Source organism: Pristis pectinata, chromosome 5 (assembly GCF_009764475.1).
Source record: "Pristis pectinata isolate sPriPec2 chromosome 5, sPriPec2.1.pri, whole genome shotgun sequence".
NCBI lineage: Eukaryota > Metazoa > Chordata > Chondrichthyes > Rhinopristiformes > Pristidae > Pristis > Pristis pectinata.
Genome location: NC_067409.1, coordinates 51,957,544 through 51,974,931, shown reverse-complemented (window position 1 = coordinate 51,974,931; position 17,388 = coordinate 51,957,544). Strand labels below are relative to the sequence as shown.

The 17,388-nt window shown below is 36.6% G+C and overlaps 1 protein-coding gene across 2 annotated transcripts in view; it reads right to left on the bottom strand.

Moving 5' to 3' along the window:
- Window positions 1-17,388, bottom strand: part of mocos (molybdenum cofactor sulfurase) — a 101,538-nt gene that overhangs the window by 19,047 nt on the left and 65,103 nt on the right. For both annotated transcript variants that reach the window (XM_052015471.1, XM_052015472.1), the window contains 2 exons: window positions 14,150-14,312; window positions 4,157-4,244 (listed from right to left, as the gene is read on the bottom strand). In XM_052015471.1, the coding sequence (XP_051871431.1) occupies window positions 4,157-4,244; window positions 14,150-14,312 (251 nt within the window). The remainder of the gene's footprint in view (window positions 1-4,156; window positions 4,245-14,149; window positions 14,313-17,388) is intronic.

Below are 17,388 nucleotides of genomic sequence, written 5' to 3'. Positions count from 1 at the left end.
TTTCAAAATTAAATCATAAATTATTGCTATCAAGCCCTTCTGATAAGGATTAAAACCTACAATTTTTTCTGTAGTTTCAATTTTGTAAGGTGTCGGAAAAGAGGGTATAGTAGTTTTTAAAAAATTTCTAATCTGCAAATATCGATGTTTCTCTTAATTTATCTTCCATCCCTTCTTCCTTACCTGGCCTCTCTGCAGGATGATACTAAGAATCTAATTTTAATCTGATCTTTGTTTCCTGGTGCTTTTTTGGGTAACATTTTAAATATTATTTATCCTTAATCTTCTGACTTTTCAGTAGTACCAAAGTTCCTTGCATGTTTCACTAGAGACTTGCTGAGATCTACCGGAAAATGGCAAAGAGTTAGTTGCACCCTTGATGTTCCTGGAAATCTCTGCTTGTTTATACAAGAGGCAGAAATTCCATTCAACCCTAAAAATGTATTGGAGCCTGAGGGAGTGCAGGAATTCCCCAGGACTGGAGAGCATCATGAAGTGAGATTAACTTCTGTTCTTCTGGCAATTTGGGTAAAGAAAACCCTCATGATCATAGGAATGTTAGGATGTAGAGGATGATGTCCTGACTAACCATCCCAAAACTGATTGGGCAAAGATTAACATGTGCTGATACCACACAAATTAAATGCCTTCTCATTGATTTTATAAAGAAGAAGCGTGGCAACACTTGCGGGCTGCCCCCCAAAATCACTACGCAGAAGATGTATTTCACTGTGTGTTTCGATGTACATGTGACTAATAAAGATCTTATCTAATAGGGCCTCATCTTACATTGTCCCTCAGGATCAAGGATAACCTGCTTTCAGTCCAGTTTTATGTGTTTTGAAGTGCTGATGAGGCCGGTGTGGGAACCACAGTCTGGCAATCCAGTGAATAAAGTTTAAATCCCATCAAAACAAATTGGGAAGGTTCAATTCAGTAAATCTGGAGAAGTGCATGCTAGCATCAGATAAAATGACCACTAAATGTGGAATATTATTGTAAAAGCTCAACACTTATGTCCTTCAAGAGAACTGACAGACTTGGTCTACATGTAACTCCAGTCCCATGCTACATTCTCAGGGCAGGTAGTAATAGGCAATTAAGACAAATATGCCAGCATCATACACATTCTAGGATTTAAAAAATAACCCAGAGGATTTCTAGGCATTACTAGCTTCCAGTGAAAGTACTCATCCTTGAAGCAATATAAAATTGTTTTTAAAATTATAACAAGAATCAATGTGGATGTATAACATTGCTAGCCTGTTTTCATATCCCTTTACACTCCTTAAACCACTTGGCGAACCCATTTTAAATGTTGTCACAGTGCCATTCTCTACCTCTTGTATCCTTTGTAGGATATTCCATACTCTCATTAACTTCTCTGTGAAAAGGGGGTTCCCTGTTTTCTCTCAGATTTAATCACATCTTTATCCATGTTTTGGATTTGCAAATAGTCTGTTTCTGTCTGGTTAGCCCCAATCATTCATCATTTAAACACCTCTGTCAAACACTTTATATTCTACCCTCATTAATAAAAATATGGTTGGTATTTCAGACAGGAGCAACCTTTGCCAAAAAGAGCTTTTATTGAAAATATATATTGTATTCAAAATAAGCAGAGACATGGCATGGTGGTCCTTTGTCCAAATTTTGGATTTGTAAAACTTACTCTGTCTCTCAACAGGGAAACTTACTAATTCAGAAAAACTAGGCTGGGAAACAAAGCAATGCAGAAAAAAAATAATTAAAATGAAAGCACAATTATGTCAATTTACACACGTCTTGTTTTTAAAAACTATTTTCATTGAAAGTAACTCCCTTTAAGTTTCCTTCCTGATGCCTTGTGACCCTGAATTTATTTTGTTGTAAAGAGCTGCCAATGGATATATATTCCTTCTGTCAGAGGGTGGCAGCATTGGTTAAAGTTATCTAAATTCATAACATTTCCCCTCTTTAAAACTGGAACTATTATTTAATATAATTTTTTTCCCAAAAAAAGTCCAAAATTGTTAAAGTTTTTCAGTGACAATAATGTTCTCACTTAACTAAAAACAGAAAATGTTGGAAACACACAGCAGCTTGGACAACATATGTGGAAAGAGAAACAGAGTTAACATTTCAAGTCTGAGATCCTTCATTTCTCTTTCTACAAATGCTTCCTGACCTACAGGGTGTTTACAGCATTCTGTTTTTATTTCAGATTTCCAGCAGTTTTGATTTTGCAGTACTAAAGGTGAATGAAACAAGTAATACCATAATGCATAATGATAAGGAAATCACATACTTGTTGAATTAATACTTTGTATCATTTTCACAATATAAGATGAAGCATCAGTAGCAGGAAACTAAGTCAACGAGAACAACTCATTGGATTTAAATATTAAAACAATACAAAAGTAATGCAGGATTTAAGGCAAACGAGTCTCTTGATGGCTTCCCTCCTAGTATATTATAAAACTTACAAGTGAGGATATTGATAATATAATCTTATCATGCTCACAAGATTCAGGAATTATTTGTTTGAAATAGAAACTACAAAAATATTACTCCATTCTTTAAAAGGGAGGAGGGAGAAAACCAGTGAACTATACCACCATTAACAATATTACTTGGGGGTAATTTCTGTGAATTCAACAACAGGGACAAAATGACTGAGCACTGAGAAGCACATAAGGCAATCAGAGCAAGTATGGATTTTTGAGGGTTCTGACTAGCCTGGGATTGAATGCTTTAGAAGGGGTCAACAATATGTTGCATTGGGAAATGTCCATGAATGAAACTGGGGAACCATCAGTTTCAAGGCAGTGTGGGAACTGGGACTCTGGTTAGTCTCAAGGGAATGCAGGACCCAGAGCTCTGGTAAGTTTCAAGGGAGTACGGGAACTAGAGTTTTGGTCAGTTTCAAGGGAGCATGGGAACGAGAGCCCTGGTGAGTTTCAAGGGAGTGCAAGAAACATCACTCGGTGAGCCAGGTGCAGAACCATTGGGATTTCTGAATAGTCGGAAAGCGGATTATTGAAGTTTAATTATAGTAATTATTTGACTGCAGTTTGCTCACTCTTATATTCACATCACTCTAGTTTTAAAGACTTCTATTTAACTGCCCTTGATCTATCCATGTGCCAATATAATATATAGCCAATTTTCAAGCCTTTCTTCATAATTATGAGATAAATCTAGGGAATCTTCACAGAGATAAATCATGGATTTCCCAGAATTGCACACAAAATAAGATGATGAGCTGACCGGTGTAATGCACAAATCAATTTCTTGATACTGATTCAATGAAACCTGCATTAAAAATCCAAAATTCCATTTACCTTGCATCTGCCTTCTTGGACTTTCACTTTTAAATATCCAGACCCTTGGCTCTCTCTGTTTCCCACCCCACCCCCACACTGTAACGCATTTGGTCACTCTTCCATTTACTTTTCATTTCCAAAATGTACTAATTCACACTCGTTTTCATTAGCTGCATCTGCCACATAACCCAACTAACCACGCAATTATCTCGCATTCATCAGTTTTAAGTTCCTGCATTTGGTATCATCAGTCAACTCCTTCTTACCTCATGTCCAAATCATCTACATAAATGGAAAATTAAACAGAGCCCATCACAAATTTTAGATTCCTGAAAATTTGTGGCCATTCAGGTGTCCATTGAAATGTCAACAGGTCTACTAGAATAGCCAAAAGGTATGCAATTTCCTCAAAATAAATTCCTTCCACATCCAATATCATTATCAATACAACTAAGGACTAGGATTAGAATTCTCCAGGCTATGAACAGCAATAATTTCCTGAATGCAAAAATTCCTACATTAAACAGAAAATCAGGGAAATTCCTACCTTTCTCCAACAAATTTCATTAAGAGCTATTAAATACGTATCAAAAGGCATTCCCTATTTTCAATAAAGTAGCAATTTCATCCTCAAAAACTTTCCATTTCTTTAATTTTAGTTTTGGAAGTGTACACAGATTGGAACAACATGTCCATGCTCAACTTCCAATGTACTAATCAAGTAACTCAATGGTAGTCCAGCTTGCCTCATTCACGGAGACCATCTAGGTTCTACCGTCAATTGCAAACAGTACAAATCAAGCTCATAATAACTACATTCTAGATTGTGGAGGCTTCTCTCGGCTACTCACCTGTCTCCACAGACTTTAGTTTGACAGAACCGAAGTGAATATTGTTCTCCAGCTTCTTCTTCCAGAGGCACCATTATAGGATCCATTCCTGAAGGAGTGAGGCACAATAACCATTAATGCTCCGGTATGTCAAAAAGTACTTCACAGTCCTTCCAAATGGCACTTTTGGCACCATCTCAAGATGATGTCTTGGCTAGCCATGTCCTTCATTACAGAAAAATCAAAATAATGCAGATGCTGGAAATGAAAACTTAAAATGCTAGAAATACATTGCAGGTCAGGCAGCATCCATAGAGAGTGAAACAAAGTTTGTGTTTCAGGTTGAAGATCTTTAATCAAAACATGCTGATGAAAGATCATAGACTCAAAACGTTCAGTCTGCTTCTCTCTCTGTAGATGCTGCCAGACCTGCTGTTTGGCTGCTGAATATCAGCTGATATGTTGCATTTCAAGTTGGGACAAGAATTTAAATATATAAGATAAATGGAAACATAAGGGATACTATTTTGCCTGTTTAAACTAATTACATTTGCTTTTTATTTTACAAAGGAGAATTGAATTGTCTAAGCTCACAGCTGGAACTGGAAAGATTGGAAAAAATAGGGCTAATGGAATTGGGGTAGCAAATCAATATTAAATGTACTTGGAGGAATAGAGACTTAGAAAGTTTCTTAAATCATAGACGGGCAGCCGAGATGTATTGCCTGCAATTTTTGCATCATGCAGAAACTTCCAGACATTGATAAGTCCTGGGAGACCTCACATGCAGGAAGCACTTCTACTGTTCAAGCTCAACACAGACTGTTGCATTCATTTGCAACTAGCGTCACTGCGAGGCCTAAAGAAAGTTTTGAGTTTCCTGAATCATATGTTCCATGAGATAGTCACCCTACAGCCACTGGAATTATACGACAGTATGTGAGAGTGACCATCTAAAAGGGCAGAGTAAGACAGAAGTGCAGGAATCATTCTCAAACCAATACTCAGCATTAGAGTGGGAGCAATGAGCTCTTAAAGAAATGCCATTCAGTGCAGTGGAGCTAAGGATTGCAACATAGAAGCACAGAAATGTGGGAGTCATAGGGAATTTCAACCTCAGAGGAACAAACAGATATTCAACATGAATTTTGTTGCCAACGCCCCCCCCCCCCAACCACCCCACCCAAGTGCAAGAGTTAAGGACGTCACAGGGAAGGTGCAAGTTAGTCTGTTAAGGTGAAAATCAATAACCGACAACAATGGGAAGACAGAAAATGAAATCCTATCATTAACCTTTCAGAAGGGATGAAAGAAATTAAAATGGAGAATTGCACAGATAGTCATCTCTGGATTACCCCTAGTACCACATGCCAGGGAGTGTGGAAGTAGTAAGACAAGGCAGGCTAACCCATTCCTAAAGGCACAGTGCCGAAGGGATGGCTTCTCATTCCTGGAGCACTGGGATCAGTTCTGGGGCAGGAGATACCTGCTCAAGTCAGACAGCAGATTCCCTTCCCCATAGGACATAAATGAACCAGGATGTTTTTTTTTCATAATTTTAAGGACAGACAAAATCTACCCTCAAAAGGCTAAGTATGGCCTGTGGATTTGCCATACTCCTAACCTCAGGGAAACAACAAAGAAAATTTGAAGTGACGAAGGCTGTTGTGCTACCAACCACGGGCTAAACATTCCAGACTAATTTCTGCGTGCAGTGCCATACTTCACAACAATGCCCTGAATATATTTTTTTGTTTTCCTTGTGTGCATAGCAATAGATTTACCGTCCATTGTGTCAGCAGAAATATCACAACCATCTCCAGATCTAACTTTTACCTTGTGGGTGACATTTTGTTTCAACAGTTTGGCTGTGTATACTGTATGTAATTCATTCCATGCCCATTTTTCCTGGCTGTTTGTCTGGTGTGCTTATGTTCGACCATGCAAAGGTGGAATTCTGTTTGAAAATAATTATTCTGTGTTCAAATATAAAATGTAAAAAATTTTTTTTTGTTTTTATTGTTTTCCTTTATAATGTTGAAGAAACGCTACTGGTAGTGTGGAATATACCCTGGGAATAATGTATCTGTTCTATATAAAAACAATGATTCTACTGGTGATTGACGTTCAGTAATTACCAGTTGCTAACCCTGGAAGTTCTCATTGCTCTTTGCAGCTTTTAATAGAAGCTGATATTCAATTGGCTGAGGAATAGTGCTTTGTTCAATGGCACAAAGAGGTACATAACTTTGGAATATGTCATTTTCAACAGATCCAAGGAAATAAATTTCTCTCCCAAACTATGCCAGCCACAGTCGGTTTTATTTTGGTGGGGGAAAAATGTAAAATACCGCAGATGCTGGAAATTTGAAAGGTTAAAAAGACATTGGAAACATCAGGCAGAATCTGTGAAACTGACATTTCAGGTGCAGACTCCCTCAGAAATGGAATGGGAAAGGGGAAGGAAAACCATGCATGCAGGAAAAGAAAATAGAATGACTTCTAAGCTGCTTGGGTAAGAATAAGAGATAGTGAAATGACAGGATCTGTGTGTTCAGAAAAAAGACACAAAGAAAGAAAGAAATTGAAATAAATATTTCTGTCTAATATACATATATATATATATTAGACAGAAATATATATATATATATATATTAGACAGAAATATATATATATATTAGACAGAAATATATATATATATATTAGACAGAAATATATATATATATATTAGACAGAAATATATATATATATATATATTAGACAGAAATATATATATATATATTAGACAGAAATATATATATATATATATATTAGACAGAAATATATATATATATATATATATATATTAGACAGAAATATATATATATATATATATTAGACAGAAATATATATATATATATATTAGACAGAAATATATATATATATTAGACAGAAATATATATATATATATTAGACAGAAATATATATATATATATATTAGACAGAAATATATATATATATATATTAGACAGAAATATATATATATATATATTAGACAGAAATATATATATATATATTAGACAGAAATATATATATATATATTAGACAGAAATATATATATATATATAAGACAGAAATATATATATATATATTAGACAGAAATATATATATATATATTAGACAGAAATATATATATATTAGACAGAAATATATATATATATATAAGACAGAAATATATATATATTAGACAGAAAAAAATATATATATTAGACAGAAATATATATATATATTAGACAGAAATATATATATATATATTAGACAGAAATATATATATATATAATAGACAGAAATATATATATATATATAAGACAGAAATATATATATATATAAGACAGAAATATATATATATATAAGACAGAAATATATATATATATAAGACAGATATATATATATATAAGACAGAAATATATATATATATATATGACAGAAATATATATATATATGACAGAAATATATATATATATGACAGAAATATATATATATATATAAGACAGAAATATATATATATATATTAGACAGAAATATATATATATATATATTAGACAGAAATATATATATATATTAGACAGAAATATATATATATATATATATATATATTAGACAGAAATATATATATATATATATTAGACAGAAATATATATATATATATATATTAGACAGAAATATATATATATATATATTAGACAGAAATATATATATATATATTAGACAGAAATATATATATATATTAGACAGAAATATATATATATATATATATATATATATATATTAGACAGAAATATATATATATATATACTAGACAGAAATATATATATATATACTAGACAGAAATATATATATATATTAGACAGAAATATATATATATATATATTAGACAGAAATATATATATATATATTAGACAGAAATATATATATATTAGACAGAAATATATATATATTAGACAGAAAAAAATATATATATTAGACAGAAATATATATATATATATTAGACAGAAATATATATATATATATTAGACAGAAATATATATATATATATAAGACAGAAATATATATATATATATTAGACAGAAATATATATATATATAAGACAGAAATATATATATATATAAGACAGAAATATATATATATATATGACAGAAATATATATATATATATGACAGAAATATATATATATATATATATAAGACAGAAATATATATATATGACAGAAATATATATATATATGACAGAAATATATATATATATATATATGACAGAAATATATATATATATATGACAGAAATATATATATATGACAGAAATATATATATATATATGACAGAAATATATATATATATGACAGAAATATATATATATATATATGACAGAAATATATATATATATAGACAGAATTATATATATATATATATATATATATATATATATATATATATAATTATATATATTAGACAGAAATATATAAAAAATAAATATAAAAGATACAGAGAAGCCAATGACACAGTATGAATATTTAAGAAGGATGGCTATGTTGGGATAATTATGTTGAAAGCAAAGCATGAAACACGTCAAACTGAAGGAGGCTCCTGTACCCAAGAGTATTGTTAATCTCATTGGATAACCCCCTGCCGGTGGCATGCACCTTGCATGACTTGCTACCCTTAAATGTCCCTTTCCCATAATCTCCAGAAATACCAGCAAACACTGGGACAGGTGGGTACTTGGGCCATAAGTCCAGCGGCCAATGGAATGGCAATAGCCAGAACCCATTTATCTCTCAGGACAGCTTCATAAACCAGATCGGCAGCCTTTCTTCTCAGAGTCCCAAACCAGTCTATGTGGAAGGTGACACCAAAGGACAAGGAGCCAACTCCCAAAAATGTAAATGAAAACAAAAAAATAACTGCAGATGCTGGAAATCTATAATAAAAACAGAAAATGCTGGAAATACTCAGCAGGTCAGGCTGCATCTGTGGGAAGAGAAACAGAATTAACGTTTCAGGTCGAAGATCTTTTGTTAGAAATCAGAAAGAGAACCTTGTTAAGATGCAGGGAGGATAGGGGAGGGGAGATGTCAATGATAGGGTAAATCTAAAGCTCGGGGATTGAACGCAGGTGCTTTGCAAAACAGTCATTCAATCTATCTTTGATTTCCCCAATGTAGAGGAGACCACATTGTGAACACTGAATGCAGTACATTGGATTGGAAAACTGTTTGGGTTCCTGGATGGTAGGAAGGGAAGAGAGGAAAGAACAACTGCATTGCCTGCAGTTGCCAGGGAAATTGTCATTAGAAGGGAGTGGTTGGTGGGAACAGAAGAGTGGACCAGGTTTTCCCAAAGGGGACAGTCCCTGTAAAATGCTAAGAGCAGGGAAGAGGAGAGGGGAAGATGTGTCTGGTAGTGGAATCTCTTTGAAGGTGACAGGAATTGAAGGTGGAGAATGTGGTTGAATGCAAAAGTGTAGTTAGCTGTAGCTCCTCAGCCGGTTACCATTTGATAAAAACTTTTTTTAAATAGTCCCATAAGTCCTTTACAAAGCACATACACTAATAAAACATCCTGGTCCTTCTGTGGGACTCAGAAAAAAAAGCAAAAATTAAGACAAAATGCACATGCATGCACCCCGGGAAAATCTAGTTAAATTGTGTCCACTATGAAACTCATTTAATAGAACTAGAATGTACAAGGTCAAGAAGCTTTATTATAGATGGATGTCAAAACTGTACAGGAAAGAAACATTTATTTATTGCTGCACTCCTCATTGAGGTAAAAATTACTGGCATATTAATGGGTGGAATAGTAGGCTGATGCATTGTATGATGAGTTGTTGATTGAGGGAACATAACTTTAATTTCCAAAGAAAGAAATATAAGAATGTGCTGTGAAAGTTATATTATGTTACATACAAGACTATAGTGATGCATTAGGCTGCAATGCTTCTTTCAGTTAGTGCCCTTTACTTCAGCCTGCACTGCTCCTCTTCTTCAATATCAATAGTATATGATGCCATGTGTGCTCCAGAGGAAACCCCCAGGAGGTGGTAATAGACATGGTTGATAATCTTCTGGTGTCTGACCCTGTTAGAAGTAGAATGTTTCAAAAAGTACTTCTTCGATGCAAAAAATCTGCCCTCCAAATATCCAGGCTTCTTCTGCGATGGAAACTTTGCAATTCTGCTTTGATCAGCTGATGTTGACAGCTGCTGTAATCTCAGAGAACTGAATGTAAAGTCACAAAACAGCGCTGTAGCATCAACCCCCACACTCCCTGAAACCAACCAGTCAGTCAGGATATGAATTAAGGGAATGCTGAAAAATGAACAAAGTTGAAACAGGACTTTTTAAATTAGATAATTGGACAATTGTTTTTTCTGCCTAAAATTAAAAAAATCTATTGTTGTTTATGTACCACTGATCCAGTGACATTTGCTGAGCAAATTCAGCACCACGGGGAAATTATTGGTTACTGTGTTCAAAAGTGACTTTGTGAGTTCACTTATTCCACTATATTGGTAATCAATTCTAGAAGGATTGATATCTGAAATCAGGACTCCATACTCAGCTGAAATTTGAGTAAGAAGTATTTCTGTAGAGAGAAATGGGAATGTGCATTGAAATGCTGCGGAATGAAGTGTTGTTCTTTTCCTAGATAATAGATTCTGACATATTGTATCTGCGGTCAGACACTACCTGAATGTACATTCATCAGTTAAAGAAACCTTGCAGTTGATAACAAGGAGCCCACATACCTACATCTACTCATCGTACTTGAGGGAACCGTACCAACTACCATAAGCGTTATATATGGGAACACTGATGGCTCAACTCCACTGGAAGTTTGTCCATTTCAAACATCACTTTTGTGATTCATGAATGCAAAAAGGAATGAATAATGTGACAAGTTTCTCCTGCAGTGAATTGGAAGAATGAAGTATTATGAAAGCTTTTTGCTTCTGAAAGAGACATCCTGTTGTAAATATTGTGTCTCCATCAATGATAGAAAATATGTGGGGAGTAGATGGATGGAACCAGAAGGGGGATGAAAATGGGTAATTGGGGCTGGAGGGGTGTGGGAAAGGAGACAAAAATAGGGGAACTGGAAGAGAATCAGAAGGAGAGAGGTGGGAGCAGGCAAAAACACATTGGAGCTGAGGTCTACCTGAAAATGGAAAATTCACTGTTTATACCATTGGGTTCAGAATTTCCTCCTAAGGACAAAGCAGCACACAAAGGGGAGGGCAAGACAAATAATGCCTGACAAGGGAAGTCAGGGACAGCATAAAAACAAAAGAGAAGGCATATGATATGGCAAAGATTAGTGGGAAGCCAGAAGATTGGGAAGCTTTTAAAAGCCAACAGAGGACAACTGAAAAAGCCACAAGGGACGAGAAGATGAAATATGAGGGTAAACTAGCCAATAAAATAAAGGAAGATGCCAAAAGAATTTTTTTTAGGTACATAAGGGGTACGAGAGAAGCAACAGTGGACAATGGGCCACTTGAAAATGATGCTGGAGTAGTAGTAATGGGGAACAAGGAAATGGTGGAGGAGTTAAATAAGTATTTTTGCTTCAGTCTTTACAGTGGAAGACACCAGTAACATGCCAGAAATTCAGGAGAGTCGGGGGCAGAAGTGAGTGCAGTGGCCATTACTAAGGAGAAGGGGCTGAGGAAGCCTGAAGGTGGATAAGTCACCTCGACCAGATGGACTACACCCCAGAGTCCTGAAAGAGGAAGCTGAAGAGACTGTGGAGGCATTAGTAGTGATCTTTCAAGAATCACTGGAGTCAGGGAGAGTCCCAGAGGACTAGAAAATCGCAAATGTGATACCCCAACTTAAGAAGGGAGGGAAGCAAAAGACAGGAAATTATCGGCCCGTTAGCTTGATCTCAGTGGTTGATAAGATTTTAGAGTCTATTAGTATGGATGACATTTCAGAGTACTTGGAAGTATGATAAAATAGGGCAAAGTCAGCATGGTTTTGTTAAGGGAAGATCTTGCCTGACAAATCTGTTAGAATTTTTTGAGGAGGTAACAGGCAGGATAGACAAAGGAGATTCAGTGGATGTTATTTACTTAGATTTTCAGAAGGCCTTTGACAAGATGCTACACATGAGGCTGCTAAACAAGATAAGAGCCCATGATGTTAGAGGCAAGGTAATAGCATGGACAGAAGATTAGCTGACTGGCAGAAGTCAGAGAGTGAGGATAAAGGGGTCCTTTTCAGGATGGCTGCCAGTGACTAGTGTTCTGCGAGGGTCAATGTTGGGACCGCAACTTTTCACGTTATACATAAATGATCTGGATGAAGGAACTGATGGTATTGTGGCCAAGTTGCAGATGATACCGAGAGAGGCGGAGAAACAGGTAGTGTCGCAGAGGCAGGGAGTCTGCAGAAGCACTTGGACAAGTTGGGAAAGTGGGCAAAGAAGTGGCAGATGGAATACAGTGTAGAGAAGTGTGGGGTTATGCATTTTGGTAGGAAGAATAAAGGTGTAGACTATTTTCTAATTCAGAAAATCCAGAAATTGGAGGTGCAAAGGGACTTGGAAGTCCTAGTTCCAGATTCCTTTAAGATTAACTTGCAGGTCGAGTCGGTAGTAAAGATAGCAAAGGCAATGTTAGCATTCATTTCAAGAGGACCAGAATGTAAATACAATGCCTTATAAAACATTGGTCAGTCTACATTTGGAGTATTGTGAGCAATTTTGGGCCCCAAACCCAAGAAAAGATGTGCTGGCATTGGAGAGGGTCCAGGGGAGGTTTACAAGAATGATCCCAGGAATGAAAGGCTTAACATATGAGGAGTGTTTGATAGCTCTGGGCCTGTACTCAATGGAGTTCAGAAGGATGAGGGGGAATCTCATTGAAACCTACTGAATACTGAAAAACCTGGGTAGAGTGGACATGGAGCAGATTTCCAGGACTTCCATGGAGGAGAGTCTAGGATCTGAGGGCACAGCCTCAGAATGAAGGGATGTACCTTTAAGACTGAGATGAGGAGGAATTTCTTCAACCAGAGGGTAGTGAATCTGTGGAATTCATTGCCTCAGGAGGGCTGTGCAGGCCAAGTTATTTGGTGTATTTAAGGCAGAGATTGATAGGTTATTGATATATAAGGGGGTTAAGGGTCACAGAGAGAAAGCGGGAGAATGGGGTTGAAAAAAAATCAGCCATGATTGAGTGGTGGAGTAGACTCGAAGTGCTGAATGGCCTAATTCTGCTCCTATATCTTATGAGTTATGGTTATAGACTACTCAGGCAGAATATGAGGTGATATTCCTCTGGTTTGCGTTGGGTGGGCCTCACCCTGGCAGTTGAGAAGGCCAAGGATAGACAGGTTGGTCTGGGAATGGGAAGGGGAGTTGAAATGGCATGCAACTGGGAGCTCAGGTTGGCCATTGTGGACAGAGCAGAGGTGCTCTGCAAATCGGTCACCTAGTCTGCACTTGGTCTCGCTAATGTAAAGGAGACAAAGAATGCTGGTTGACAGTAATGGTTCTTTTTATCATGACGAAACAGATGCAGTGAAGAGATTTCCTGTCCTCTCGTAAGGAAAGACAGCAGAAAAAATCTATCTAATACAGCACAATGTCAAAAAAGGGGTGGTACATTGAGGCTGTGAATGAGCTCCAGATGTTGACTGTCCTCTCCAACAGGTGGAACAAAATGTGAATTGACCGCAAGCACACTGGGATCATCTACCAGGGCCCTCATTAAGAATGCATAGCAGGATTGGATTGGTAATACCACTGATGGCTGTGTTTCTCATTCAGTGGTAGCAAACCTAAGTGGAAAGGTATTCTGTTCACCCCACCCACATACATATACACCCTACTTCAGTGAGTTAATTTGAACAAAAAACTGAAACTGAAGGAAAACAGGAAAAGTTTACAGTATTTAAATAGCTTTTTCTAAATAGTATGTTTAAAATAATATTTATGATTAAAGATTCCAAGGATTGTCAACTTTACTGACCTTCTGCACTGATGGTCATGATTCCTTGTTCCAGGTCAATGTGTGGATGAATCAAACAAAGCTTGGGCTCCTGCTTTTGATTAAGATAGATTCCATTGTGGTTGACAATCATCCAGACACGGTCATACAGTAGCCCATGCTTTCCAATAGGCCACTTCTTAACCTGTAAAGCAAACAAAAAGGTCCACAATAGTGCAGTATGGTTGGATGTTGTACACTATAAGCAATGCACAAAGTCATGGAAGTAGCATCAATTTTAGATATATATACACACATACACCCCCGAGTGCAAAATGAAACAGTTCTCTAATTCTTGAGGAATGACCCAAACAGCCTTTGTTTAAATAAAAGTCAAGAATGGGTGATCTTGACTAACATAAAATGTGCCATTTCTGTCCCCCAGGTCAATTGATGGGAGTTTTTACTGATTTACAACCCCCTTGGAAATACAGAGCTTAGGCAGCAAGTTCCCACAGTACTTGCAGATAGTTTGGTAATTTAATGGCAAATAAACGGAGCCTTCCTTCACTTTGTAACTGAGAAATGCTGCTTATGTAATGGTTAAAAACAAATGTCCATCATCAATTTAAAATTGGCTGCCATAAACTCTTCACTTAAATGCTTTATTGTCCTAAGCCAAAGTATTGAAAGTTGGAAACCATTAATTATAGGAAGGTATTAAAGTATTAAAGGATTTCACCCCGATATGTGAAGCAGTGAGCTGCTACTTTTGAGATATTCTTAAAATGTTTTGAAATGTACTCACTTCTATGGCACTAAGTAATTAAGTAGCAAGCATGTGTCATTTGTCTTCCACATTTCTATGTTTCTTTCCAGAAGGCAATAATTATTCTGGACATTCAAATGAATCTACTTGAGACTTCCATGCTAGCTTTCTGTGCTCACCGATTTTAATGCTGTTTTTAAATGGAATTAATTTATGGCTGTTACATTCCAGAAACAACTTCAAAGCAAGTCTTTCAAAAAGAGCTTTTAAGATAAAAAGTGTCCAAATTGAAAGTGTCAGATCAAAATATGTGCAGGAGAGCTTCACATATCCTCTGATTCACAAAAACAAATCACTAGCAACATCGTTTAAGAGAAAATAAGCAAGAACAGAAATCACACTCAATTTAAATGAAATCTTATTTTTCAAGGACTTGGTCCTTTCACGTGGAGACATTTCTGTAGGAATTCTACCCTTCTATTTGTTGATTGAAGCATAGAATCTACATGAACTAAATTGGTATAAATCCTGCTAACACCATTTCTGAGTTTTGATGGACCTTCCATCAAAGCTTTTGATTGGTAGAGACCCCACAGAAATTCAGTCCAGTGGGTCCATTCAGTAGAAGATTCAATTTTTTGCAGTGGAGTGACCTTTCAACTGATATTCAAATTGTGCTCTGCCAGTGAAGCAACACTAGCAGTTTGATTGCATGGAGAGGAGAATAAATCATCCAGGGTGAGTTGGAAAGGACTAGAAAAAAAGTCAACAACAGCTTGCTCTGATGAAGCTAACACCAAATTGAACTGAATGCTAGAATAACAATAAAATTCAGGGCTGTTCATATAATTCAGAAACCGTTTTATCAGGTTAAGAACATAAGAAACAGTTGCATCAAGAGGCCAATCAACCTGTTGAACCTTGTTCAGTTCAATAAGTTTATGAGCTCCCCACCCACCTACCTTCCCTGTCTCATCTGGACTCACCTATTACCTGCCAGCTTGTGCTCCTCCCCCTACCTTTACTATTCTGGCTTCTGCCCTCTTCCTTTACAGTCCTGATGAAGGGTCTTGACCCAAAATGTCAACTGTTTATTTCCCTCCATGGATGCCTCCTGACCTGCTGAGTTCCTCCAGGATTTTGTGTAAGTTGCTCAATAAGTTCATGGCTGATCCCATCTCAGACTCAACACCAGTTTCGCATTTTCCCTCCATACCCTTCAACTTCCTTGTGGTTTAAATGTTCTTTCAGCCTCTGCCTTGACTATATTCAGTGATCCTACCTCCACAACTTTCTGGGGTAGAGAATTCAAAAGAATCATGACCTCTGAGAAGAAATTGTTCTTCATGTCCATCTTAAATGGGTGACTTATTCTGAAACTATGCCCCCAGTTCTAGATATCTCCATTAGAGGAAACATCCTCTCAACATCCACCCTGTCGATCCCCCTCAAAATATTACAAAGTAGTACCGCACTTCGCACTGCCCTGCAGAACACAAATTTATTATTGCATTCTTGGTACTCCAATCCAAAGACTCACAGTACCTACCTACTGCACTTTAAGGAAGATGTCCACTCAGACTGTGGCTGCTGCTCAGACGAGTAAGGGTTGGTGTGCCATGAACCTAACATGAATCCCTGCTCTTGGCTGGCATTTGCCCAGCAATGGCTCATAGATTGGCATGCAGAAGCAGCCTGTGAGAGCTGGTATTGAATGGGCGGGGTGAAAAGTGTGGTACTCAGCACTGCAAAGATGGGGCTCAGGGCTGCACCCTGGCTGGGACAGAGAATGCAGGCCACTGCTGAGTACTAGAAGCACCTTCTACAGATACTGACAAACAGCCCATATCCTACGGTCTCTCTCATCACATTCTGGATGTGATGGAAGCTGATGAGTTTTCATCTCTGTTTGTTGTAGAAGCTTCAAGGCCAGCAGCCTCTGTTGAGCTTGTTACTGTTGAGCTGTCTCTGGGCTCAGGAGGGCTGTGCAGCCAAGCAGAGGAGATACAGCAGCTTGCATAACAGCCAGTAGGTGATGAGAGAGACCCTAGGATACAGGCTGATTGTCAACACATGGAGCAGGTGCTACCAGTCCCTGGTAAGGGCCTGCACTCCACTCAGTGACAAGGTCACTTTGTCAGTGTTTCCAGCATCTTCTGTTCTTTTCAGATTTCTAGTATTTACAGTATTTTTTGATACTCATTTACTATATTTCCCCTCTTTCTTTTGACATGCCTTTTATACATTTCACAATATGAACTAAAACTGGGTATGATGTCCCATGTATGTTGTTGGTATTGTATTGTTGCTTTGACTGCATGTACACAAGTGCATTCCTCTCTGCCTCTGAAATTCATCCCTTTAACTTCAATGGAATGAATTTTGAAGACAGAGACAGACTGTGCTGACAGGCTGCTATTAACACATTTAGTTTTAATAACGAGGATGATTTTCTAGACAATAAAGTGGTTATGGAAGAAATCCTTGAATTTTTTTAAAGAAACAGTTAAAT